This window comes from Neovison vison, chromosome 3, assembly GCF_020171115.1.
Source record: "Neovison vison isolate M4711 chromosome 3, ASM_NN_V1, whole genome shotgun sequence".
Lineage (NCBI taxonomy): Eukaryota > Metazoa > Chordata > Mammalia > Carnivora > Mustelidae > Neogale > Neogale vison.
In genome coordinates this window covers 175,847,265-175,874,482 of record NC_058093.1, presented here as the reverse complement: position 1 = coordinate 175,874,482, position 27,218 = coordinate 175,847,265, and the positions used below count along the sequence as shown (strand labels likewise).

At 50.8% G+C, this 27,218-nt stretch overlaps 2 protein-coding genes across 3 annotated transcripts in view; one reads left to right on the top strand and one right to left on the bottom strand.

Moving 5' to 3' along the window:
• Positions 1-8,521, top strand: part of LPIN2 (lipin 2) — an 83,066-nt gene extending 74,545 nt beyond the window's left edge. For both annotated transcript variants that reach the window (XM_044243333.1, XM_044243332.1), the window contains exons 14-20: positions 600-744; positions 1,702-1,850; positions 2,416-2,502; positions 3,592-3,744; positions 4,152-4,266; positions 4,916-5,019; positions 5,347-8,521. In XM_044243333.1, the coding sequence (XP_044099268.1) occupies positions 600-744; positions 1,702-1,850; positions 2,416-2,502; positions 3,592-3,744; positions 4,152-4,266; positions 4,916-5,019; positions 5,347-5,491 (898 nt within the window). In that variant the 3' untranslated portion in view covers positions 5,492-8,521. The remainder of the gene's footprint in view (positions 1-599; positions 745-1,701; positions 1,851-2,415; positions 2,503-3,591; positions 3,745-4,151; positions 4,267-4,915; positions 5,020-5,346) is intronic.
• Positions 8,522-10,785: 2,264 nt separating this feature from the next.
• Positions 10,786-27,218, bottom strand: part of EMILIN2 (elastin microfibril interfacer 2) — a 55,890-nt gene continuing 39,457 nt past the window's right edge. Inside the window, exons 5-8 of the mRNA XM_044243331.1 lie at positions 16,552-16,959; positions 15,275-15,307; positions 14,570-14,698; positions 10,786-11,710 (exon numbers count right to left, since the gene is read on the bottom strand). Of these exons, the coding sequence (XP_044099266.1) occupies positions 11,373-11,710; positions 14,570-14,698; positions 15,275-15,307; positions 16,552-16,959 (908 nt within the window). The 3' untranslated portion in view covers positions 10,786-11,372. The remainder of the gene's footprint in view (positions 11,711-14,569; positions 14,699-15,274; positions 15,308-16,551; positions 16,960-27,218) is intronic.

Here is a 27,218-nt window from a genome sequence, read left to right as displayed (position 1 = left end):
TGTTAAAGGTGTTAGAGCAAATCTATCTTAATAGTTTTTAAAATCTGTGTAAGCAATTATATTTTCTACAGTTTGCATCTTTTGAAACGTCTGTTATCTTTTCAGTAAAGGTCAGTAGACCTAGTAGCATTCAATGGTCATAGCAGAAAATAATCAGTGGCCAGACTGTAACTGCTGGCTAGTCATGAGAGTGAGGAGGAGGATGGTCTTCTCACTTCATGGTAGGAATACTCAGGAAACAGAGGGAACAACTCTTCTCATCCCTAGAATGGATTTAGGATCTCTTCATCCTAAATGAAAAGCTCTTCTCAGTGAGGTGCCCTGCTGCTTTTTTTTTTTTAAGATTTTATTTATTATTTATTATTTTATTTATTATTTGTCAGAGACAGAGGGAGAGAAAGCGAGCGAGCACAGGCAGACAAAGAGGCAGGCAGAGGCAGAGGGAGAAGCAGGCTCCCTGCCGAGCAAGGAGCCCGATGTGGGACTCGATCCCAGGACCCTGGGATCATGACCTGAGCCGAAGGCAGCTGCTTAACCAACTGAGCCACCCAGGCGTCCCGCCCTGCTGCTTCTTAAGTAACTGTATTGCTGTTGAATAGGCCAGCTGAGGATGACTCATCGAGCGATGAGGGGTCACAGGAGCTTGAAGAATCCATCAAGGTGGACCCTGTTCCCACAGAGCCCCCAAGTCATGGCAGCACAACATCATATAAGAAGTCTCTTCGACTCTCTTCAGATCAGATTGTGAGTTATGTGTGATCCGTGTGGATCCAGTCAGTTTATTTTAGTAACTGTTTAATTAACCATGCTTCCTCTTCTGTCCACACTATCCCCAGCCCTGCACACAGGACATGGCGTGTGCTCGTAAACGCTCACACATGGTAGAACAGCATCTCCCTCCCCTGGGGACCACTTGGGGCACCTGGGACATGGCTTCTTCTACCACCCCAGACGTCCCAGTTGAATCTCTGGGAATGAGCCAAGGGATCTGTATTTTCAACCTGTTTCCCAGATGAGTCTTGTCCAGCCAGCCCATCACTGGGCCATACACTGTCTTTTAGGAGCCACAACAGAGAAATGTCATTTTCTTATTTAGATGCAGTTTCCTCTTTCCTGCTTGTTTCCCACTCCTTTCCCCCTGTTTTCAGTTTGAAATGGTCTTGCTATGCCCCAGGACTGTCAGGTATGGAGGAAGAGCAAAGACGTTTGGTTTCTTGGGGGAATCAGAAAAATCGCTTAGAATTCCAGAACGTCATTCAGGCAGTGGCTCCTTCAGCCTCTTCTGAGCAATCTCTCCATGCTGTGCTCGGCAGGGTGCATGCCTGTGCAACAGAAACCACCCTGCGGTGAGCTGAGGCCCTGAAACACTGGTGGTGGTGATGTAAATATTGAGACTCTGTTGTAAACTCTGTTTTCACCTGTTTTTTTCCATTTTATTACAATAATCGTATTCATGTACTTCTTTCCTTATACATCCCCCTGTACACGTAAACACACACACACACACACACACACACACACACACACATATATTTAGGGATTAGGATCCTTTCTTCACTTAACATTATATTTTAGCAATCTCTCAATGACTATATATTACTAGAAACTGATTATTAATTGTACATAATTCCAGCAAAGTGATATCCCATTTATTTTATAAATTATCTATGATTTTCCTTATTCTCTTACTTTTTATAAAAGGCAAAACTGAAGCTCCAAGATGGCCCAAATGATGTTGTGTTTAGCATTACAACCCAGTATCAAGGTACCTGCCGCTGTGCGGGAACCATTTACCTGTGGAACTGGAATGACAAGGTCATCATTTCTGATATTGATGGAACAATAACCAAGTAAGCACGAGCCCATGGTAGGCAGCAGCAGTCAAGGCATAGGCTGCTGTGCAGTAGTGGGTAGGATCAGGGGGATCCCTCCTTGGCCACTGTCCGGTGTTTTTAAAACACTCTGCACTGAGACTTGCATGCTGAGGTCACATGTGGTCACACGTGGTCACACACAGTCATTCTGTGGATGGTGAAGATGAATGGAGTCATACAAGTTAACATTGAAGATAACTTTTGGAAAGATTTAGTTATTTGGTCTCCAAGTTCTGGCATCAAATTTTTAAAAAGTAAGAAGGTGTTGCGATTAGGGAGGAAGAAAAGAAGATACGGGGTTGTAAATTATCTCTAAAAATGAACATCTGGCTTCTACTTTTAGAAGTTCCTTAGTGGGTGGGTGTACATGCAGGGGACTGCCTTGCTGATGCACAAGCCATAACAAAGTTGTGCCTATAGATTAGATTGTCCCTGGACCCTGCCTCTACCTAGTGGCTTTTAGCAGCTGGCATTGTAGTAGAAAAACACTTGGCTTTATGTGCTTTGTTTCTGATACCTTTTCCTATTTCTACCTTCTCAGGTCTGATGCCTTGGGGCAGATTCTTCCACAGCTGGGTAAAGACTGGACGCATCAGGGTATAGCAAAACTCTACCATTCCATCAATGAGTAGGTATCCCCTCCCCTGTGTCCATGTGCTCATGTAGCCTCACACAAAGAAAAGCATCAGCCACCGTTTCTGGAACATGAGCTGTGTGCTAGCCATCGTGTTACATGTCTCAGCCATCTCCTCTACACCGCATAGTGCTGGGAGTTGCAGGCACTACCTGTATCTACAGTTCTAGCTATCCTGTAGTGGGGGGACAGGGGGCTTTGCTTTAATTTAACAGGAGAGCCAGTTTTCATTTTTGGTTTATTAGTTGGGTTTTTTAAAATCTGATTTCACTGAGTAGGTAATGTGTGCATGCATAAGGGAAACATTTCACCAATGTGAAATTCCCGCTTCTCCTTTCTATTGGAGCAACAGAGGAAACAGTGCTGTGGCCTTTGTGGACCATAGTGTGTATGAATTAAATTAATTTGAAGACTCTGTCTTGAGCATTAGTTGAGAATGCCATAATGGGAAAATTGTGAGGTGTGATTTTGTTCCTTGTCTTACAGAGTAGTTTGCATTCTATAAATTGTCTTTATAAATAAGATCCTTTGCATTTTTTGTTTATGGCAGGTAATTTAAAGATAGTCCAAGATTTTTGTTCTCATTCTCATGGACTAGATGCTAAAGATAGGTCAATCTTACAAATTTAGCAGATTCCCAGTTACATATACCTCCATTTTCCCCCATGGTGTTTTCCATGGAAAATTGAGATCCTTATAATGCTAACTGCTTTCTTTATTAAATTCAAGAATTTATTTTCACCATAAATGAAAGGAACTGTATTTGAATCTTTTAAAAGAATAGTGCTGCTTCGGGGTGCCTGGGTGGTTCAATCAGTTAAGCATCTGCCTTTGGCTCAGGTTATGATCTCTTGGGATTGAACCCCGCTTCAGACTTCCTGCTTATTAGTTGGGAGTCCGCTGCCTCTCTCACTCTGCTCCTCTACCTGCTTTTTAATGCATTCATGCTCTCTGTCTCTTTTTGTCTCAAATAAATAAATCTTTAAAAAATAAAACAAAATGTCAAAAAAAAAGAATAGTGCTCTTTTTTTTTTTTAAACTTTGCTCAAAGAATGTTTCTAAACAGGACATGTTCTCTTTCAGGAATGGCTACAAGTTTCTGTACTGCTCCGCTCGTGCCATTGGCATGGCTGACATGACCCGTGGCTACCTGCACTGGGTCAATGACAAGGGCACAATCTTACCTCGGGGCCCTCTGATGTTATCCCCCAGCAGCTTGTTCTCAGCCTTCCACAGGTACCTCTCCTACGCAGGCTTGCATGCCCACCCATTCCAGGGGAAGGGGTCTGATTGGTGGGGAGATTGGAAGTCAAACTCACTGTAAGGGTTTGTATTTCATTCCAAGCTTCTGCATGTCTTGGTTCTTGGGCTCCCCCAGAGCATTTTAACTCTGAGCTCACAAGTCCGTATCAGACACTGTCCAAAAGAGTCAAGCTATCAAGTTTTCTCCTTCCCTAAACCCCATCACTCAGATTGTCGGTCTTTCTTGACTAGAACAGAAGGAGAAAGAGAGATGCCGGTTACAAAAGACTTTCAGAAATGATTGTGACCACTGAAGTCTTTTCAGGGCCATACAACAGGGAAAACAACATTGCAAATTTGGTCATTATATTGGGTTTTTTTGTTTGTCTGTCTCTGCCTAGGGAAGTGATAGAAAAGAAGCCAGAGAAGTTCAAAATTGAGTGTCTAAATGATATCAAGAATCTGTTTGCCCCATCTAAGCAGCCCTTCTATGCTGCCTTTGGAAACCGTCCAAATGTAAGTGTCTCCTCTGGGCTACACATTCTGGTGGTCAGAGGAGTATTTTTTAGGGTACAGCCCCGTCAAGATTCTCAAACCAATTGTATAAGCAAAATGGATGTTGTGCGGAATAGGTTTAAGTTTTCTCTATTCTTAATTTCTGTTCTGTAGCTGGACATCTGCCCTAGAGTTTTGATGTATGAGAAAGGGCACTTTGCCATTGTTTCTGTGGCTTTGCTTCCATCTCCTTAGGTAGTTCTGACTCGTGTTGTAAGTGGTTCTAAGCTGTGCTCTTGGATCCCGCCCCCAGGGAGTGCTCAGCCTTCCCTGATGCTTCTCCGTATAGTCCGCCCTCCAGTTCCCGGTTGCAGACGGTGTTGCTCTCTGGCCTCTGGCAGCAGCGGGGCCCCACCTGCTCCTGGGCCCTAGCCTCTGCTCCCTGCTCCACACCCAGTGTTCTAATTGTAGTGCCCTTGGCTTTGGCTCCCCTTTTCAGTTTGGGTTTGCCCGGAGCTCACCTTCCGCAGCAGAGCTGCACTGTGCAAGCTCCACACGTTTGCTGTACACCGTCTCCTGCTTGTGCAGTTCTTCTGGCTCACAAGGAACCAGAGAAGTATCTCTCAATGTCTTTTCTTATAATCACGCTATTTAATGTTTTCTTGTCTAGGATGTCTATGCTTACACACAAGTGGGAGTTCCAGATTGCAGAATATTCACCGTGAACCCCAAGGGTGAATTAATACAAGAAAGGACCAAAGGAAACAAATCCTCGTACGTATGTTCCTATTTCCCAGCCCACTGCCCGTAGCCAGGGGCAAACCTGGGGACAGAGTCTGAGGATCAGCCCCACCCCCCCCCCCAACAATAGCAAAACTGTACCTGCGTTTTGGAGGCTTTCCTCTTTGCCTGGGTGTTTTTGCCTCTGTAAGAGCATCTGAACCGGGATCACTTACGATCCTAGACTTCAAAGAAGGCCATGCCCTGGGAGGGGTTGGATGCCTTGCACTGAGGCCTCTTAGTAACTAACTTCACAGCACGTAGTCCTGGACTCTGACGTCACTTAAGGGTGACAGTTTGTTCTTCCCCAACCCCTTCTAGGTATCACAGACTGAGCGAGCTCGTGGAGCACGTTTTCCCGCTTCTCAACAAGGAACAAAACTCTGCCTTTCCCTGCCCAGAGTTCAGCTCCTTCTGCTACTGGCGAGACCCGATCCCCCAAGTGGACCTGGACGACCTGGCATGACGTGGCATCTCCCAGGGAGGTCCTTGGGCATTTGCCCCATAGCAAGGGAAGGTGACCAGCACTTCTGGACGGAGGCCACTGAGCTACCCTCCAAGCCACAGGTGCAGGACAAGTCACGTGTTGACAGCTGGACACCAGCAGGCACCAGGAGAGCTCCTGGAGCTGGAACCGTTGTCTTCCTTTTCCTTCCCAGGCCTGGCAGGGTTGCTGCTCGGAGCCCTGAGCAGGCAGGCAGGCGAGGAGCTTGGACCTGCGGTGGGAGGCCTAGGCTCCTATTACTGGTCGTCCTCACACATGTGCTGTGTCAAGTGTGTGCTGGTGCTCCTTTAACTGAATAATTTAAAAGGAAGAAAAAAGCTAAACAAAAGGGGACCAAAACATGTTTAAAGTAAAGTGTTATAATTTCCACTGGGAAGTTGAGAGTGTTTCTCTCTAAATCCAGGGCTTTCTTTAGGGGATCAGGGTCCACTAAGCTGCTACAGGTCCAGTTAGTGATGTTGGTTCAAACCACCTGTGCACATTTCTTCCATGGGCTCTTCTCTGCCACCATGAAATAGGATGTCTGTTCAGTGGGCTGCTCCAGGCAGGGGCCAGGGCCACTGACCCAGCTCCACACGTATGGGCTTCTGGGGACAAAAAGCCCCTTTAGATTATTGGCTTCTCAACTGTGGCTAGCCTGTCGGTGTTGTCTTGGTCCCAGTCAGAACAGAAAGGTCTTGCTGGATGTGCTTGGTGCCTGTGGGAAGAGTACTAATGGTGGGAGTTGATTGGACAATAAGCAACAGCTCTGTTTGCAGGGAGGCCTTAGAAATGCAGATAGGCATTTGTGTGGGGTCCCGGAAGAGTCCTTTTCTCTGTCCTCCTGCCTTCAGCTTCGTCTCCCAGCCTGGTTGTAAGGCCGGGTGGTCTGAGCAGACAACTTCAGGGGAGGGACTGCCCCATGAGCCCCTCCAGAACCGAGAGCCTGGGTGTTGATGGCAACCTCAGTGTGAGAATCCAGAGGACTGTCAGAGAGGAGGCCTCCATGCGTGCACAGGCCTTTGGCCGGCAGGGAAGCGCTCAGCCGGGCGCCAGAGCAGAGGACGGAGCTGCGGATCCAGGTGCCCCTGGGGGCCGCTTCCTCGCCCGCCTCTGCTGCTCTGGGACTTGTGCTGCGGTGCTCTCCTCACTCTCCTCGGTTTAGTTTGCCCCGCCCAAGTAATACGGACCTAAGATGGAGAAATGGGGTGGTTATTTTTCTAGGTCGGAGAGTTGGAAGTCCCTTTAGTTTGGCCATTTCTCCATGCACTTTTGTATGTGGAGACCGTGGTAGAGCCCCCCCGAACACAGCTCTGTGGCAGAACACAGAGGCACGTGCTCCCAGAGGAGGACCAATGCGCGCTGCGTCCAGTGCAAACTTTCCGCCCTTCAGTAGTGCAAGGACTAATTGTTTAAAGAGTTTATTTATGTACAGTAGGTTAGGCAAACTCGGTTATGTTTCTAGGAAATTTTTCCCAGTTAGTGACTTAAAATCAGAGCAGCGGTGCAGCTGGTGGTCTCTGAGACGCTGCCAGTGTATCCTCTCCACGTTGATTTTCCGGAAAGAACATGAGCTTTCTGTGCTGAACCTGAGCTTACTAGGGCTTCTCTGCACACATGGTGGTACAGGAAATCTTGACCTTCTATAGTCCTCTTTAGGTTGTCTTTTAAAGAGTTTTTTGATTAGACTATTCATTTTCCTCGATAAGCTCTTCTCTGTGGACACACGGGCCTTCTGTAGTCTGACCCAGGGGCCCAGGTCTCCCAACCCTGTGCTGAGGTGGGACAGGCCCTTCTGTGCTGGTGTCCGTAAGCACTAGACTTTGTTGTTTTGTTGCTGCAGATTGATCCAGTGGGTACATTTGCTAATTAACGTGAATCTTTTTCCTTATTTAAAGGAGTCCCTCTTGCTGAAAGTAGATGATTACTATCACTATAGTGTTAATGAAAGTATTAAGTTTGTGCTAAAACCCATTGCCATTTGGTACAAATGACATTTGTTCTTTCTGTGAAAGAGAGTTACCCTCGAGTGTGTTTGTACACAGACCCTTCCAATGGTGAGTTAATGAAGAAGCATTATCCCGTGCTGCTTTCGGTGATGGGCTGGATCTCGGGATGATCGCAAGCAGATTGGGCTTTTCGAAGTCATTCTCTCGGTTGTTCCACTGGTGAAATGGCCTTGGCCCCTTTCCCTCTCTCCAATTCAACCTGACTTGAGTATTTGCCTTGCTCCCCACGTGCTGAAGCTTCTCTGGCTGTGGTGTCGACATCTACGTCTCTGGCAGGCGTGAGGAAGTGCGCGTGTGGGCCCGGAGCATGCACACTTAGCCGCCGTGTGTGAGGACTATTTGCTGTGCTCAAAACCATCTGTATAGTTTTCAACTGGAAAAAGAAAAAACTTAGTGTGATGTCTGTCATAAAATGAAAGCTGCTAACGGTCACAGGGAGAACAGCTGAGGAACGACAGCTAGCTAAATGACCAGAAAGTGCCTGTGCCCATAGGAGCACATGTGGCCCTTCGGGACGATGTTCTTGAAGGTGCAGGCAAGACCTTTAAAGAGAAGTAGAAAGTAAATGCTTTCTCCTTTTGCTAGTTGGTGAAAACAAACTCTTCCAGGGAATTTTAGCATCTTTAAGTATCCTGTTTACTCTGGGAAGTCTTGTTTTCCCGTTTGAGAATATGCTGTGTTTAAAGGAACTGGTTAAAAATTGAGTTTTTGTTTAAGTGCTCTTTCCAGGTGAAAACTACTTTTTTGGTTTGTTTTGAAGGTAAGAGAGGGAGGGGGAAACTTTGTTGTTTTAATTTAATTATTACATTTAGACTCTGATGAAGTATTTGATTATTAGCAATGCCACTAATAAGTTTTAAGTTGTCAGAAATTAATTGTAAACATCAGTACAGTACTCTCAGTCATGGCAAAGACAGTTATCCTAAGATAAATGGCTCATATTTTGGTGCAGTGTTTGATGTTCAAAACAAGACGTTACAACAATAAACAAACGTAAACTGAATGCATTTGACTCCTTCCTTCAGAAGACATTTAAACCATATTCTCTGTACTCTTGCCAGAAATTGATAATCTCCATAAATTAGCATTTTGATCTCTGCTGACACTAAAATTCATCTACAGAAAGGACCTCTTTTTGGTGCTTATTTTTATAAAACCTGACTCCAAAAGTGAGGCTACACTCCCAGGAACCAACCTCTCTTGCTTTGTAGGTTCTGCCAGAGAATGATTCATTCATACATATGTAATTCCTGGTGTGTTCTCCCTGGCATCCTCTAGGCTGGGCTCCCCCACCAGCCCTCAGCCCATCAGGGGTCCCCCAAGAGGCCTGCTCAGAGCCTTTGCCACCCCACCTTTCAGGAACCCCTCCCTCCGGGTGAGTACCACTTAGCAGTTCTGATGTTCTCATCAGCCTAGGAGAGTCAAAGTGATCTTGAATCAAAAAAACCACACCCCACATACTACTTAATGAGTGTCTTCTTATTCCCTCAAATTGCTGGGCTCCACCAGATGCAGCATGTGCTGGACAGGTATCCCAAAGCCGCCCTTGAGAGCCTACTTTCAAGTACGGGAAAGCTTGTCCTGTCCTGCTGCTTTGTCTTGACATGAGCGCAGGGTGAAGAGCCCCGGGGGTCTTTGGGGTGTACGTAGGGAACAGAAAGGATGCACTCGGAGGGAAGTTGACCGTAAAGGAGCCAGCTCCCAGTGCTTGGGGGTGAAGCAGCAAGGGCTCAACCCTGCAGCTCCTTAGGGTGCAGCCTGCCTTTTCCCTTCCCTTGATAGGACAGTGTAAGGGAAGAAAGCGTGTTCAGGAAGTGGGTGCAGATACATGCGAAGGCATGTTGTAGATGTGCAAGTGTGCGTTGGTTCTCTCCCTCTGATCACAGACACTCCTTTCAAACCACTCGTGAGAAACCGCAGGAAAGATGATAGGGCCACTGAGAAAGCTCGATTAATGCACGGTTGTGGAAATAATTGCAGAAGGAGCCCTGATGTAGCTGTCATTCTATTTTATCTTGACGTAAACACAGGAGCTGCTGTAATTAGACTTCGTTTACCTTGCCAATCTTGGATACACAGAGCTGAAATTCATGTTTTTCAGTGAGTGAGGGTGCATTGAGGGAGGAGGACCACGCTTCACTCAGTGCTCTAGAGAACCAACCATGGAGCAGAAAGAGCAGTCATTGGCTCCCTTCTGTCCGGCCCCTGCCTTTCCAGCTGTTGAACATTTGTCCCCTTTGGCGCTAAGGTCTTTACAGGGTGTGTGAGGGAAAGAGGGCGAAAGTAGGTCCATGTGCCAATTGGGTTTTCCTGAAAATCCTCCACTGCATTGGGTTTTTTGCATGAGTCATTTCTAGGACAGATAGACTCTGATAGCCATCTTTAGCCAATTCCCCAGCTGTAGAAATGGGGAAAGAGAATGCTCCCCCTCCCCCCACCATCAACTCTTGGACAGAGAGATCCAGATTTTAAAGTTCTAAAACCACAAACTGGCAGTTCTTGGTCACTTCTCCCTACCTGGGGTAAGGGAATGAGGAAGAAGGCTCCTGTCGGACATGTCCAGTGGCCACCCTGTTACCGCATTTGCAAGCAGTCCTGGAAACTCAACAGCATTTTTTTATAGCATAAGAGTATCCAGTGGCTTGATCTCAGGCCCAGGACACTTGTTTCTTTGATCCGCATCTTTCCCTGGGACTCTAGGGGACTTTTCTCCCCATGGGCTCTTGATCGGCCAACAGATTTTACCAGCCTGTTGAGCGGGGACCACCTGAAGCTAAGGGTCTTATGCCCTAGAGGTTTCCTGGGTTTCCCTGGAACAGAACATACTCTCCATGGGAAGATTCCTGCTTTTCTCTGATGATCTCAGCTTTCAGTCTGTGATCAGTTTTATGTTGGGCCTATTGTTGCCTGGGAACCCGAGAATCCTTAAAGCCACATCTGCTGTGAGCTGTGCCGCGAGCGAGCTCCTCAGCTCAGGCAGCTGCTGATTAGATGTGAATTTTAAGCATCCCCTGGAGGAGCCCCTCTTTAGCTGCAGGCCTCACAGGGGGCCTTGACCTCCAAACCCATCTGTTTTTGTTTTTGGGTTTGTTTTTACAAGCAAAAAAAAAAGTGTGTAGCTTGCATAGTGAGAGGTAACAATTAGATACTTGAGATTGATTTCTTCAAGCTTACTTTCTACAGCCATTTTTTAAAAAGTCAATTACCTTTCTGCTGTTTGCTTATTAGCAACACCTCTCAATACATATGGTACCAGACTTCAATAACTTACAGTGGTTTTACATCTTTATTGACACTCCCTGTCTTTGCACTTCACATGTACAGGTCATTCAAGGAGCCCCCCAGGCTGCTCAGTCTCCCGGGCCAGCCCGCACCACGACCCCCTGTCTCTGTGACAGCACATGTGACTTCAGCATTTCAGTGTTTAACCTTCTCTCCTGCAGGCTCTGGGAATAAAGAATGTGGCCACCAGCCCGGTGTTGCCAGCCACATCCCCTCCGCCCTATAGCCCAGCAGCTCTCCCCTCCTGGCAGCAGGTCACACTCCGCAGTGGGCACCCGATCAGTCCCGTGAGCAGAGCTCTTGCCGACGCAGTGCCAGAGCCGGTGGCCGCGGGATGGGGGGACCCCACTTCTCAGGTAGCCGGGCAGAACAGGAGGCCGTGGCCAGGCACATGTGTCCTTGCCACCCACCGGGGACGCTCAGGTGTGTGGCCTCGGCAGCCCCGTCAGGCCTGGATCTTGGGGAAGGTGTTGGGATTTTTGCAGGAAACTAGACCAGTGCTCCATACATACAACAGAAACTGCATATATTAAGGCTTCCCAGTTCTTAGTGACTGTCTTTCCCCAGCCACCCTAAAGGTGAGAAAGGAAAGGATATAAGAAGACCCCACTAAACGTGGAGTACATTTCATCAAAGTCCGTGTGAGCCAACCGGCCCCCAGTCACCACGATGTTGACACCATCTCCTGCCTTCAAGTGCACGATGAGGTGGAACGCCCCAGGGCCCCCACAAGTGTGCAGAGCCCCTTGGGGCCGGTGGTATTCCAGGAACTCCCTCTTGTAGCCGGCTGTATGCAGCTGGGCCACACTGGCATTGGAGACCGACAGGACAGCTTCCACATACGCATCCCTCTCTGGCGTGAGGGTGGCCGTGATCAGGTAGCGCCCATCATATGGAGCCGTGAAGATGCCTGGGAGGAGGAAGGCAGATACTCATGGGACACCATCACAGCACCTTTGGCACAGGTTGTCAGTTAACCCAGATTTGGGAGACTAACCGTCTGTCCAGGACTGTCTCAGGAGAAAAACGGAGAGTTGGTCACCCAGCCCATAGAGGTAAGGTAGCCCTTTTCTATTTGCGGCTGCCCTACACCCACCAAGCAACAGACGCCCTTAGCTAGCTCTGCTCTTAACAACAAACCCAGTCCTCATGGTGAGACCCCATCTTCTGCTGTAACACCCAGAAGAGAACAAATTCTACAAAACCCCCAGCATGTGGTACGATCACCATAACTCCCCTCCATCCAGAGCAGCCCTCAGAAGAACTTGCCTCTGCAGCCGTGCAGCATGCATGGAGACAACTACCCAGGCTTGCTGGGAGAGAGCTCAGACCCTCTAACGTTGCCAGCAGCAAGATACACCAGCCTCCGTTGTGCTGTGTGTGCAGCACAGGCGTGGAGACACAAGGCCAAGGCCCAGCTTAGGGCCGGCTCCCACCTCCACCCGCCACCCAAGGTGTAGTGGAGCAGCAGCAGCCACCCAGGTTCTGGTTGCCATTTGGGAGTTTTCTCCAGGATGGAAAGCTCCCCAAGACCCACTTAGAATAAGCCTCACGACTTGTGTGCTGGGCCCCAAATCTGCAAAATGGTTGAGTTGCCTCCTGAGGAGAGGGGACCAAAAAGAACCCACAAAGCTTGTGGGAGAGACCACAGCCAGCCCTCATGCAGAAGAGCCAGCCAGGCTGCCTGTCTTGGACCAGTATACAGGTGGCATCCACTCATGGCCAGATACAAGCCAGGTTCTGGGCCTGGGGAAGCAGTGCTCAGAAGTACAGAGACGGCCTGAGGAAGAGGAGATGGATTTGTAGATGTACCATTTGCAAAGCGGCAACTGGCCCCAAACCCAGAAGAGTCGGAGCCCATCTGCAATGCAGGAGCAGCCACTTCCCTTGGGCTGTGTGTGGGGAGGGGGCTGGACATGGACCCTGATCACAGGCCAAGAGTGACAGAACAGAGGGCCGCCCCAGAGCTGAGAAAGAACCTCAGGGGCTGGGTCTTTACCTGCCCTTGAAAAAAGAGCACATGCCAGGCCACCCTGCTGTCTTCCCAGCTTGTAAGGGTGAGTTCTCTGGCATTCCACAGTCTTCCTGAGGGGCGCCTGGACCCTGAAAACAGACCTGGTCCCAGCACTCTGAGCCCATGGCCTCTTCCCTCGCTTGGAGACTGCCTGTACTGAATCCACATTCAGGATTCCCCAGAACTTCTTTTAATGAGGAACTGCTCAACAAGAAGATACAGTTCTGGGCTGGGCATCCTGGAATGTGCCAGAAATGCAGCCACTGTGGACAAGCTGTCCCCACCACCAAGACAGCATGGAGGGAGGGCCCCAGGAGGAGGCTGTACTTGCAGGGAAAGTAAAGGTCTCTGAAAGCTAAGATAAGTCTCACACCCCAGCCTACCTCTGTGCCTCAAGAGCAGGTCAGAAATACAAAGTCCTGGGCCCCTGGGTGGCTCAGCCGGTTACCTGTCTGCCTATGGCTCAGGTCAGGATCTCAGAGTCCTGGGATGGAGCCATGCATCGGGCTCCCCGGGCTCAGTGGGGGTTCTGCTTCTCTCTCTGCCCCTCTCCTCATGCTCGCTCGCTCGCTCTCAAAAATATTTTTAAAAAAGAAGCAGCAGCAGAGTCCTGAGCTTGACTTTAACTGGCCTGGAGGACACCGAGTTCCATTTTTCCAAGTTTTGCAGGTAATTTTCATGCTCAGTAAAACTTAAGAACCACTGTGGGATTTGTTAGTAGCCATGCGGGGCAGACAGGAGGCGGAGGACTAAAAACTCTGCCATGAAGGAACCCGGTTTCATCTGCCTCCTCATAACCTCCCTGAACCCCCACCTGCCATCATGTAGCTCCTCAGGAAAGACCCGTGGGGGCCCCTCAGCACGCTGGCGCTTGATGGGCTCAGAGACCGGCTACTCAGAGTCTGTGGCCTACTCAGGAAAGGCCGCCTGGCTGCTTGGGCCTCAGCACCTGCCTCGGGTCTCTGCCCTGACCTGCCCCGGGGACACCCAGGTACCTCCCTCCAGGCTGCCATGGGCTCGGCAGGGAAGTGGGGCCCTGACACGCTGGCCTTTCAGGAAAGGTCTGACTCCAGTCCCCGGGGACAAAGATGGACAAAAACCCAGGCTCAGGTGTGGCAGAAAGGAGGAAACCTACACAATAGGAATCTGAGGTGACCTCAGTCCTCACTATCCTCAGGGGCTGGGGACAACTCAGGCGCCACAGGCAGAATCCCGACCCAGAGCAGCAGTGGTTCTGTTCCCGAGGCAGGAGACCCCACAAACACGGTCTGGCCCCTTTTGGATGGAATGCTGTCCCCTTTTTTGGCTCTGGTCATAATCAGCTTCTGAAGGGGACAGGGCTGGGGATTTGTCTCCCATCTGTCCTGTCTCAGGGTATGAGAACAACAGATACTGAAAAGGGCCTCCCAGTGGCATGGAGGGACAGCAGGAAGGCGCCGGGGCACAGTGACTGGTAGGCAGAGCCCCCACAACCTCCACAAACAAGTGGTACAACGAATCCCCTGGTATGGCCAAGGGCTGGTATGCTGATCTCATGACTAAAAAATGTTACTGCACACCCACCTGCCCGCCCTGCAGCCTGTGAGCTGGAAATGTCTTCGAAAAATCACACAAAGCCGGGAAAAGCACCACGGGTCAGCTGGTCCCTCACGTGCCCGCAGCTGCTCTGTGTGGCGCTCCCCCCACCCAGGACCCAGGGAAGCAGACCAGACGGGGCGCTATCGACGGGAGACCGCACACAGTCTCCAAGCTTACCGGTGTCGGGGTTGTACACATCTCCATCGTTAACCAGCACTTTGTTAAAGAGGACGACGCCCCCGTCGCTGGGGAAAGGCTTCTGGGTGAGCCCCGCAGAGAAAGACACCAGAGAAGGCACTGGAACCCCTGGAGCCGAGAGGACATGGAGCGTGTACAGGGGTCAGAGATCAGGGCCTGGATCACTGAGGCCTCTGTGCCAGGCTGGACAGGCTACCTCACCATACTCTTGCCTTAAGGTGGTAGAGCACAGTGGGACACCAAGTGCTCACACACAAGGGCCAGACCAGTCCTGGTCAGGCCAGTAGCCAGGCCTGCTGAGCAGTGGGACGTGCACAGGCGGGGAGTGGGCCTGTGAGGCCACAGGCATGTGTGAGCCGCTGCGTGACACTGGGCGTGTGTGGGCATCGGGGGGCTCAGGGCGGGCATGGAGTGGGGCACTGGGAAGCTGGGCACGGCCACACCAGGCCCAGACCCAGCCAGGGAGCCTCTTGGCCAACTCCACGAGCTAATGGTTGATGTCTGAGGGAAAGTCCTGGTCTCAGGCCTGACTCTGCCCCTCTCTGAGGGCTCAGTCCAGTCAGCAGTGGTCCCCGCCCCTTTGGCGGACCCCGACTTCCACCCACATTATCAGCCCAGAGGGAGGGAGGAGGTAGGACAGGCAGGAGAGGGGCAGAGGCGGCCCTGGTCTCCCAGCAGACATACCTGGGGAGGCTGCCGGAGGGGAGTTGGGGTATCCTGGAAAACAAAATAGGGTCGAATGTCAGACAGTAGCCCCACCTTTTCTCTCTGCTCTTCATGCTATTTCTTTAAAGAGACCTAGAACTAGGCCCCCACTCCAAGCTGCCTTCCCAGGAGCAGAGGCACAGTCATGTCCCCACTGTGCCTGCTTCCTCACTAGCCCACTTTTCCCTGAGCAGAGAAGAGCCCTGAGGGGAAGCTGTCTGGGGGAGAAAGGAGGAGGATGCTGGACTCCGTCTTTCCTGCATGCACGTGTGGGTGGGTGGGAGCTAGAAGTGCGGAGGGACAAACGGGGTCCTAGACTATAACCAGCTGTAAGGCATGGCGCGAACAGGAGGAAAACTGTCCTCTCCGGAGAGGCACAGGCGCCTGGGAGAGAGCTGGGATGGCTGCAGCTTGGGGAGGCTGAGCAGGAACAAAGCACCCATGGCTTCTCGTGTTCCCAGCACGGGCCCCTCCTGCCTGGAGGCCATGGCACCTCAGGGGCCCTGGGGGCACCAGACCCTCCCTGCTGGAGTCAGCCTGCTGGGGTTTGCTCTGTCCCACACAGCACCCTGCTTCCCTGTCCAGGCCCCGAGCCTCTGTTCCCCCATCTGTTGAGCGGAATGACTACGGACAGCACAGTGCAGCGAGGACAGCTACTGCAGAGCCAGCCCCTGATTCAGTCCCTGGCATGCAGCAGGAGTCCCACACAGGCTCGCTCCCTTTTTCTCCTCCCTCCTGCCTTGCCCCAACACCGCACCCCCCACCACAGCTCACAAGTAGCCCTTCCTGGCCACGCAATGAACAAGGCTTTCTCCTCCAATCTCTAAGCTCCTACTATTTACCTGCTTTTTGCCTGTGAAGGAACTGAGTCTTACAGGGGTGACAAAGCTGCCCCAGGCCCCAAAGCCTGGGGTCACGTCCCTGAGATCTGAGCCTGAACCTTCTGGCCCACCCACCCTGAGGGGTGGCATTCTCCGCTGCTGTGCAGGCTCCCAGGCCACACTGGGAGTCCCAGGTACGTTTCCTACCAGAAGTGGGATGTGGTGTTTACTGCACTATCCTTGGGGCTGCCCGGCCTCTGGGGGTTTAATCAGCATGAACTCATCCCTCAGCATCTCTAAAGAGCTTTTTGGAACTTGCACCCAGAAGGACCCTGCAGCAGATTCCCTAAAGCTCAGGCTGACCCTCCATATATTCTCACAACACCCAACCTCCCCAACCCCCAGGCTCAGATGTGCCAGCCGTGGGGGACTTACCTGGTGCTCCCGCGAAGCCTTCGGTGCTGGGGATGGGCCGCTGCCCCGACTGGCCGTCCACTCCTTGGGGCAGGCCCCTCCCTGACATGCCCATCCTCCCCGGAGGCCCTGCCTCCCCAGTCTCCATGATGACCCCAGTGGAGCCAGGCAAGAAGGGCAGCCCCGTCCAGCCTGGCCATGCTGGCGGGGGCAACGGCTGCGGGGGTTTCTTGGGCAGGACGGGCTGCTGGCCCATGTGTGGCCGTTTTCTGGGGTCCTCAGAAAGCGGGGGAGCACTTGGTGTTGGCAGAGGAGTCGGCTCGGGATGCGAGGCCTCCGTGGGGGCCTCCACCAGAGCTGGGCGGGAGGGCTTTCCAGGCACCTGCGGGGCCTTTCCTCCGGACGGGGGTGCTTCAGAGGGCTCCTCCGCTGATCATTTGGAAAGTGGAGAGAAATAGGCAGGGTTAACAACCTCAGACTTGACTGCTCAGCCCAGGCTCCTCCCTAGGCTAACCCTACAGGCTCAGCACCCTAGGCAGGTATGTGGTTGGTGGCTGTGCCTGCAGCGACAACAGCATCGTGGGTACTGGTCTGGCAAGCCCAGAGCAGCCTCCCCAGCGTGGGGACAGCGTGCCTCACAGCGTCAGAAGATGGGCCCCAGGTCAAGCTACCCTCAGGTCACCCAGAAGCTGGTGAGGCCAGCGGGGACCAGGGCTCTAGGGGTAGGGGGAGGATTTTCAACCTTTCTACACAATGGCTGCACTCCCCAAAGCAGCACCGCTCTTAGCCCCAGCACCGAAACTTGAAACTTCGGATTTCTCCACGTGATGATACCACAGGTGTGTCACGAATTACTGAACGGGACCCACTGCCCCCAACCACCTTATGTTTCCTCGGTCACAAGCCGAGGCCCTGCTGAATGCAGCTGCCACCATGACCCCAGGAGGCATCAGGGAGCTGGAGGCTCCTCTGCAGCAGGCATAGGCCCCAAAGGAGCAGAAACACCCTACACCTCTTGCCACAGTCTTAAGATCACCAACTGAGGGAATTTCCACGGGAGGAACCTGCTGATTCACATTTCCCTGTCCTTGTGGGATGGCGCTGTGACACACCAGGAAGCTGCCTCCCCTTCCTCCTATGAATACATTCCTGGAACCAGGCAGGCTTCCAGGAAGGTTTCCTGAGGGCCCACGAAGCAGCTAAAAATAATCAGGACTGGCAGATACAGGCCTCAAAACCAAACCCCACCCACCTCTGCTGTCCGTATGGTGTTGGCAGTGCCCAGGTCCCGAAACTATACGATGAAGTCCAGGCAAAATCAGTGATTGCATTTTGACCCACTGTCTTGTTTCCAAACTCACTAAGGTAACAACAGCAATCACACACGTGCTCCCCTTCCACCAAAGAGCCATGAAGCTCACACACGCCCAGCCCCAAAGGAACTGACCAGGGCTCCATGAAAGAATTACACCCTATGGAGAATGCTTCACCACTTTCTCAGTCATCCGAAGGGTAATAGAGAGCTAACACTTAGATGCAAGAGGAGAGAATTCATATCATTCAATGGAACAGCATCAGGCCTCAATTCTCTTCAAAACCATTGTTGAGAAGCGTTGGGTTAGATAGAAATTGTGATAGAGGAATGCAGACATGGAGACATCAGCGACAATGGAGGACAGGAGAGAACAGTTTGGAAACACAAAGTCTGCCCATTGATTTAGGAGGCTCCCAACCCTCTTTCCCTTCTCAGCTCCCAGGACACTTACTTATAGCTTAGGTTGGAGAAAGGGAGAATCTTCAAATTGACCCCATAATGAAGCCCACCAGCATGAAATCTTATCCAGTGCCTCACCTTCAAATATGAACCATGGTCAAGATCACATGGTATGCAAGGAGAGCCTCCAAAAAGAAACAGACTAAAACAAGTCATCCAACTAATGAAAAGGAACTCTGAAGAAATACACAATGCAAGAAAAGAAACATGTAAAACTCTCTCAAAAAAAAAAAAAAATAACAAAACCAAAAACAACACCAAAGCCACCATCAGCAATACAAGTATGGAGTGGTATAAAAAGGCATAATCACAATCAGGAAGAGCCTTTGCTAATAAATATATGCTTGCCAAAATAAGCACATTCAATGAAAGATTTTCATAGATAAAATCAAGGAAATCTTTCAGAAGGTAGAACAGGAAGACGAAATGATAGACAACAGGAAGGGCACCAAAAGAAAATTAGTCCAGAAATATTCCAAGAAAAAAATCAGAAAAACAGACATAGGACGGAAAATGAGGTGGTAAGGTGAGAAGCATCAAACACACACACATACACACACACACACACACACACACACACAATTTGATTCCAGCACAATTATTAAATAAAGGACCTAAACCAAGGCATTTTCAGAACACTGAGGAAAAGGGAAGATTCTATAAGCTTTCGGGGGAAAAATTTTTTTAAAAGTGATTTTAAATCCAAAGAGCATCATCAGGCTTCTCAACAACAGAAACTAGAGGACAAGAGAGCAATGTCTTCAAATTTTGAGGGCATAATTGCTGATCTTGAATTCTCTACCCAACCAAAATATCCATCAATTATGATTCAAGAATAAATATTTTCAGACATGAAATATTTAAAAAAAAAAAAACTATCAGGCCTCTTAAGCTTAGAAAACATGTTCCACTGAAACAAGTCAACCATGAAAAAGAGCAAACAGCCCAAGACAAGAGAGGTTCAAGAAATTTCTAGGATGGTAGTAAAGGAAGTTTCAAACTGAAAGCCCTTTAGCAAGTCCAGAGAAGAAGCCGTCCAGATGGAATCGGAAAGAGAGAACTCCAGAGGGGAGGTCATGAATTTAAAAAAATAAAATAAAATAAAAATGGAACCAACAAATGATCTGCTACTTCATATGGAATAGAAAATTATGTTGAGAGGATACCCTAGGGTAAGAAGAATCCAAAGTAGATACACAAAATCTAGCAAATAATAATATAACACTGCTACTAATTCAAAGAGCAAAACAAAATGCAACATAATCATATTCAGCTATATTGAACTATTTAGCTCATAACAGCATAAATATCGACCACTGATTAGTGGTAAATTCTAGTGGGAGTTGGGGGGGCAGGAAAGCAGGAGAGTGAGCCTAATACATAAACTAATGCTGATAGCTGATACTTGCTATGTAATGTCTAAATACGATACACATAATATCTATATAGAGAGATATTTAAAATTAATAGTCAATTTAGAAATATAGAGGTAAATATCAGGGGGAGATAGCCAAAAGAGTTGCATGTGGCTGCCTCTGGAGCTAGAAGTTCCAGGGACAGGTGGAGACAGGGGGTGGCTTCCTTATAAGCCTTTCAGTACGAGTTTATTTATTTTTATGAATCGTAACTGAAGAAGACATTCTCCGAGGGCCTGTTTCTACCCTTGCCTTCCAATGTAAGCACACCAGCCCGCACTCTGCATCTGTCCTCACCCTGTGCCCCCCCACTCCCCCACCCCCCCCACCCCCGTTCGGAGCCCCGCCTCCCAGCTGGCCTCCTTTCCCTTCTGGTGCTGCCCCATCCACGTCACTCCTCAGGCCTCTTTCCTTCCCCACCCCCCACCTAGGGCTCCTGTCCTCTAGTCCACGTGTATGTGTCTCCATCCAAAATTTAAAAGTAAACACTTTCCCTCAGTCCTCAGTGGATGGTGGTCAGCAAAGTACAAGCCCCCTGAACTGGTCCTTATTTTCTTACCTGTTCCTACCACATTCTCTGAACGAACGCTCTTTCTCTGAAAGCCACCAGCATTCTCCCAGGCCCCGCGTCCAGCCACTCAGTCATATTCTCTCTCTCACTCACAGACACTTTCACAAACTCACACACACACACGCTCTGTTGCTAAGTCCTGCTGATTCTAATCCTGAAATACTTTGGCTCCTCCTTCCACACCTTTTTCAGAATGCCCTTTTTGAAAGCTCTCAGGACATAGGATCGCTCGAAAATCTGCAGTTGTTTCCCAATGCTCATAAAATCCAGCCGAATCTCTCCCGACATTCCGAGTTCCCCCACCTGCTCCAACTCCTCCTGCAGCCTCAGTGTCCTCATTGGTGCCCTGCCCTCCTCGGAGCTTCCCTGCCTTTGCATCTTTGCTTTTAGTGTCCCCACTCCCTAAGACAGCTTCTTCCAGCACCTGCCCTGAAGACCCGGTTCAGACACCACCTCTCCCAGGAAGCCAGCAGGGATCTGCCTAACAGAGCTTGAACAATCCCACCTCTGAACCTTGAAGCACTTTGAGCCTCTGGGTGCTCTTTCAGTTTTTTTAATATCATTCCTGTCATGCTGGATGATGAGCCATTGAGGACACATTTTAACGAGATTTTATCCTCCAGTTCGGCCCAGGGCCGCATCACATTGAGACATTTAAGTGTTTGGTGAATGAATGAAGGCTAGAAGGACGGCCTTCAAGTGGTACTAGGGGCCACACCCTAATTCCCCGCCAGCCATTGCATTAGGCACTTGAATTTTGGCCAAAAGTCTTCGTCATTCTGGGGGTCTCAGGCCGTTCTTTTACATCCATCACTCCTTCAACACCCAGGCTTGTCACACAGGGTGGAAGCCAGAGGGAAAAGAATAAACAGACATCCTCCACTGATCTCCTTGCGGAGGGCACCCATGCTTGCTGTGAGCGGCTGACTGCTCCAAGAGGTATCCGTCAGGGCCGGGAAGACAAAGCTGCCCTGGGTCCCGTCATTCCCCCAGCCCCGCCCCCCTCACCCCTAGCTTAGTCCGGCTCCCCCCAGCATCACCGCATCACATGTCGTTTCCAAGGCAGATACACGCATTACAAAGACTGGGACAGCATTTTGCTCATTCTGGAAAGATCACTCCTGGCCGCGGCTTGTCTTTCTGAACTCAACATGTGTTTCTAATTCAGAGAGTGACCATTTGAACTGAGCCGTCGCGAAGAGCCCAGGGTTGCTGCCCAGGCGTCTGAGCCGAGGGAGGCGTCGGAGGAGGGGCGGGCCGCACCCCGCGTGCGCTGCCTCGGCCCCTGGAGCCGCCCCAGGCTCCAGGCCTGATCTGCCCTTGTGGCCTCAGGCCGCCCCAGCCGACGGGCAGCACCGCTGCGCGCCGCGGACGGGCCTGGTACCCAGCGGCGAAAGGCCGCTCCTTCTCCTCCCAAGTCCTATTAAACGCCAGTTCAGCCCTCACTAAAGCTAAGACCCACGGAAGCCCTGCCGCAGTCCTCCATGAGACCACGTGCGAAGGACGGGGCTCCTGCAGCCGTTTTGCGCTCTGGCGGGGCGGGGGGGGGGCGGTGGGGACAGGAGCCGGGGTTGTGTCTGTGCCCTACGCCGCCAGGACACCCCAGAGGGAGGCCGGCTGTGAGGTGGCGGGAAACTGCAGGAAGGAGGGCCCACGGGGGCATCTGTTCCAGACGCAGAGCAGCGGCACCGGCTGGGCTGCGGTGTCGGCTCGGGCCCAGCTAGGCTGCGGGAAGGCCAGCGACCCTTCCCGCCTCATCCGCCTGGTCCGTTCAACATGCCAAACCCTGGCCCCCGCCTGCCAACCAGACCGAACCGGTGCCCGCTTCCCCGGCTGTCACGCACTGTGCGGGCGGCCGACCTGCCGGAAAGGCTGACAGGTGGCCATCGGGCCTCCAGACGCTCCCCGGACGCCCGCGAAGTCTTCGCAGCTGACCACCAGCGCGCGCCCTGGGGAAGGGGCTGCTCCGGCTCCCCGCAGCAGCGCGGCGGACGCATGAGCCCCCCAGCCCCCACCCCGAGCACCCTCCGGAGCACTGCAGGCCTGCTGGGGCGGGGAGACCCCTTACAGCCCCTGACCTGGTCTCCGGGCCACGGTTCTACGCTGCGCACGCGGTGACCTGGACGCAGCTGGCGGCTCTGGCTGGAACGACAGGAAGCCCCAGGAGCCACGGACGAGCGCAGTGTGGCCTCCTAGAGAGGGCGACAGAGCAAGTCCCGACGCAACCACGCTGGAAACCCTGGAATCGGGGCCGTATTTCCCACCAGCACAACCTAGAGAACACGGAGACGCAGACACAGACGTACTCGCAGCGGTGAGGCGTTTGAAACAGAAGGAATTTGCAAGCACAGAATCCCAGGGTTGGGGGAGTCGCACCTAGCCGGGCGTCAACATCACGTGGGAATATTCTGGGGGGAGGGAATAGAATTTCACAAGCGGATCCTCAAATCCCTATAGAAATGCACAGAATGTACACTCCCTGGCTGAAGACAGACTACAAAGCCGCAGTGAGGGAGATGGAAAGCGCGGAAGAGTCCGCACGCGGACTGGCTCACACCTAGTCCCCTCTGGTTGCCCCCCCAGTGTCAAAGTCGCCCTTTCATTCTCTCTCCTCTCCCTTCTTCCCTGTTTCTCCCCTTCTTTTGGGCATAGCTCCCCCTGGGTGGTGATAATCCTGCTGCCTTTGAAGTGGCCTTCCTTCTGCTTCTGAGACCAGAACTAGGGTTTTTTTGTTTTGTTTTAATTACAAATTTGATAGCAAATTCCTGGATCATGTCTCATCCCTGTTGAGCAGGAATCTCCTGACTGCCGCCCCCCAACAGAGTTCTTCTTTTGCTAAATCTCCCTGAGGAGTTTTGCATGCAGTTATGGGAGAGCTCAGCCCTGAGAACACCACTGTTCTAAATTCAAGGTTAAGATGCAGAAAAGCAGCTGTTACTTACACCCACCAAAGGACATGACCAATACAGATGCCCACAGGGTCAAAGGGTGCATCTTGCTGGAGTCAGGATGGTCTGAGTGTACGCAGTTTGCTTTCGCCTTTATATCTTTCAAAAACCCTGACTTGGCCCATCATGCTATCTTGGACCTAAACCAGCCCCAGATTCAGCCAATTTCAACGTGAGAGCCCACGCCAGCATTGTGGCATCAGACCGCTCTTCCCCTCGCCAAGTTTTATGGTTAAATATTTGGAAAATTCATGCTTTTTCGTTCTCATGGCACAGCTTGCATTAAGCAACTTGATGAAGACCGGATTCCTAAATCTCTAACACTCCTAAACGAAACATTGTGCTTCGTCTAATGCAAGTACTAAGAGAAACACCCCTCCGACATGAGCAGAAGAAACAGATGGGGGGGGATGTGAAAAAGGAAGTAATGCGGCTGTCACTGGGGTCTGTTGAAGCAACATCCTCGTATCTAGGCGGGTACATCCCTTCTTGGAACAGTGACGCAGGGTAAGAGAGCTTCCCTGATGCAGAGAAGTATTCCTCCACCTGCCGTCCACACCCAACGGGAGCCCCAGGTTTCTCAACCCTAGGAAGCCCCCTCTCTCTCATAATAAAAGGCACAGCACAAACACTGGCATCTAGCCAGTACTCAGCATCTAGGTCACACCAGGAGGCTGGGAGGCACCGGCTGTCAAAGGACACACACGGCCAGCTATGGCCTTGCTGACGATGCTCAAGTTACAGTCCTTGGGGCCCAGGCAGGAAAAGATGCCTTTCACCCAGGCTGGGGGCAGACCCTGGAGCTGCCTGCCACAGAGCTACTCCTACCCTGCAAGATGCCAACCCAGGGAAAGGCAGAGGGTGCCAGCCAGAAGGGCAGGGCCCCACGCATCTCCAGTGATGGGAGTGAGCATGGGCAGGGAGAGGGCCAAACCCCTACAGCCACATCGGACAGAGGACAGAGGACTTACCAACCTAACTTCGTCCCAAGTGCTGAGCCTCTCATCAACAGAAGTATTTGAGTGTGAATCCTGAATAGCTTGGGAGGGGACATTTCTGGACTTTTTGTACTTCCCACCTGACCCCCTACTTAGAAAAGAAAAAAAAAGGTGGGGGGAGAAAACCCCCACTGGGTATCTGGAACATTCCACAGAGCAGCCAGGAGCCTGACATGCAGAGCGCTCATCCCGTGTCTGCTCTGTGGACAGGCTGCTCTGGCTTCTCTGAGACTGAGTGCCTGGGGGTTTGTAGAAAGTGAAAAGGAGAAAAAAAGTTCAGCCATGAGCCGAGTAAACACCTATTACAAGGGACAGAAGGTTAAAATAATAGGTAATGCCCACTGATTACCTTTATGCCAGTGATTTACCAGGGGCCAGGCACCATTTAATACTCCACTCCTTATGAGTATTAATCCTCTCTAAACCATTTTGAGGTAAGTGTCATTATTATTTCCAACTAAAAGATGCAGGAGGTGAGGTAATTAGGTAGATAAATGACTTCCCCAAAGTCCCAGAGAAAGCTTGGAAGTAGCTGGGATTGCAAACCCAGGAAATAGATGCTGCATGGGTCAAAATCCTCTGATAGTTCCTCATCATACTTAAATCTTTTACCATAGCCTATAAAATCCTCCACGATATGGTTCCTACCCCCTCTCTGACCTTAATGCTTAGGACCTACTTCCCTTGTTCATATACTTGATAAAACTAGCATTCTGAGTTTTTCAAACAAGTCCAACTCATTACTGCTTCAGGGCCTTTGAACATGCTGTTCTGTCAGCCTGGAACACTTCCCACAGATCTCTGCAGGGTTCTACAAAGATGTCATCTCCACTGAGCAACCCTCCCCTGGCCATGCACCTAAAATATATTGCTGTCTCCTCTTCTTCATGAACTTACTCTGTTGTGTCTTTCCTTGTGGACTGAGTACTGGCTGAAATCAGATCACTATTTGCTTGGCTGTGCACTGACTGTCTTTCCACCAGAGTAAAACATTCACGAGGCTGGCACCGCAGTCCCAGGACGCAGCTCAGATTGTATGAGCTGGATGAATGAGTACAGGAATGAATGGTGGGTGGAATGGAGGGGGCCAGGAGAGGGGCATCACATTTTACTGAGCTCAAGGTGAGATACTGGTTCTTTACCTTTTGGAAGCTAGGCACTTCTCTGTGTCCAGATTTTTGGTCCAAAAAAATAGTCAACATTTGCAAATAATCTCAAGAGTTCCTTTTAAACCCCAAGGAAGAACACCTGCATTAATGGGAGGGAGACGAAATAGATTTGGATCTATATGAGCATCAGCAGAAGCCCCTTCTGCTCCCGCCCTGGGTGCCTGCTGGAAAATTCAGGCCCCCGTAGGGATGCTTCTGAAGGAAAGAATGGCATCCCAAGAACAGGGCAGTGCGCCGGGTAGAAAGGCCAAACTTCGCCTCCCTGGTCGGTCCAGCCATCTGGTTCCTGGTCCAAACCTATATCCTGCATCCTCATCCCTGGGCCTTTACTCCCTGAGGGAGATATGATGACTGTCATTAATATTCCTTCCCTCCCAATGCATACAAACCATGTCACCCTTTAAGAGCTAACTTGTGGGGCACCAGGGTGGCTCAGTGGGTTAAAGCCTCTGCCTTCAGCTCAGGTCACGATCCTGGGGTCCTGGGATCAAGCCCCGCATCGGGCTCTCTGCTCAGTGGGGAGCCTGCTTCCCCCTCCCTCTCTCTGCCTTCCTCCGCCTGCTTGCAATCTCTGTCTGTCAAATAAGTAAATAAAATAAAAAGAGCTACCTTGCTTTGACCAACAGAACATGGCAGAGAGGCAGCCATGCCTAGAAGGGGCCCAGCAGCTTCCACTTTCCTTTACGGACCAGTCACCATGTAGTAAGTCTGACTACCTTGAGACAGCCATGCTGTGAAGCAGCCCAAGTTAGCCAGAGAGAGAGAGAGACAGAGACAGAGACAGAGAGAGAGAGAACGGCTGCATGGAGGAACCCTGACCTTCCAGCCCAGCCAGGCCCAGCCGCCATGCTGATGGCCAAGAGACTGACTCAGGCTAATGTCAAATGGAGCAGAACCACCAAGCCAAGCTAAACCAAGCCCCACCGAGTTCCTGATGCACAGAAAAATGGAAAACATTTTTTGTTTTCCAGGTATTTCCCTCCTGCTTTTCTGGGCCCGAACCACCCCTTCATTATTCGTTCCAGTAACACCTCCTTCCAGAAGCTTCTCTTATCACTCCACCTCACTCTTTCCCCTCCAGCCTCTAAACTCTCAACCCACTCAACCTTGAGGCCTTGACTCGGGGGCTCTCTCCTGACCTCTACAGTGGCCGCAGGGGCCCCTCCACGCACCCAGTGTGCCTATGCACCACGCCCTGCCCTCCAGCTCCATTCCCGTGACCATCCCTTTGTCAGCTTGTTGGCCCTCAGACTGTCATTGCCGCATGCATTGTCATCCACATAATCCACACACATAGCTCATTATCTACCACATAATAGAGGCTGGGTGAGATCTTATGAACTGAAAGGATAAACCCTACAGCATTGGCTGGGCCTTGCGCACTATCACATTCATTCTCTCTGCAGACCTGTGTGGCTTTCCCACTCTGACTGAAAATGCCCTGAGGGTCAGGATCATGCTACTCATTCTCTCCATGTCTCTCACAGAGCCCTGCACACGGCAGGTGCTCAATAAAGGCTCACTTGACTTTTAACTGGCCGATGTGTGACTTTCACTGTGACCTTCATTCCTGATTTGCCTCCCGGACCTCTGCTACTCAGGCTCCAGAACTCCCAGACCTGGATGCTATACAAGGAGAAAGAAGGCCCTGCTTGTTTATTTTTGGTTCTTTTCAATCAATGGAATTCTCAAAAGTCCACACATTCTACATTCACAGTGATGAATTCATTCCAGAAGGATAATCTTTGAGAAGCTACATTCTCTTTTAAGACATTCACCTCTGACGTGATAGACAAGTGTGAAAGAGTTAACA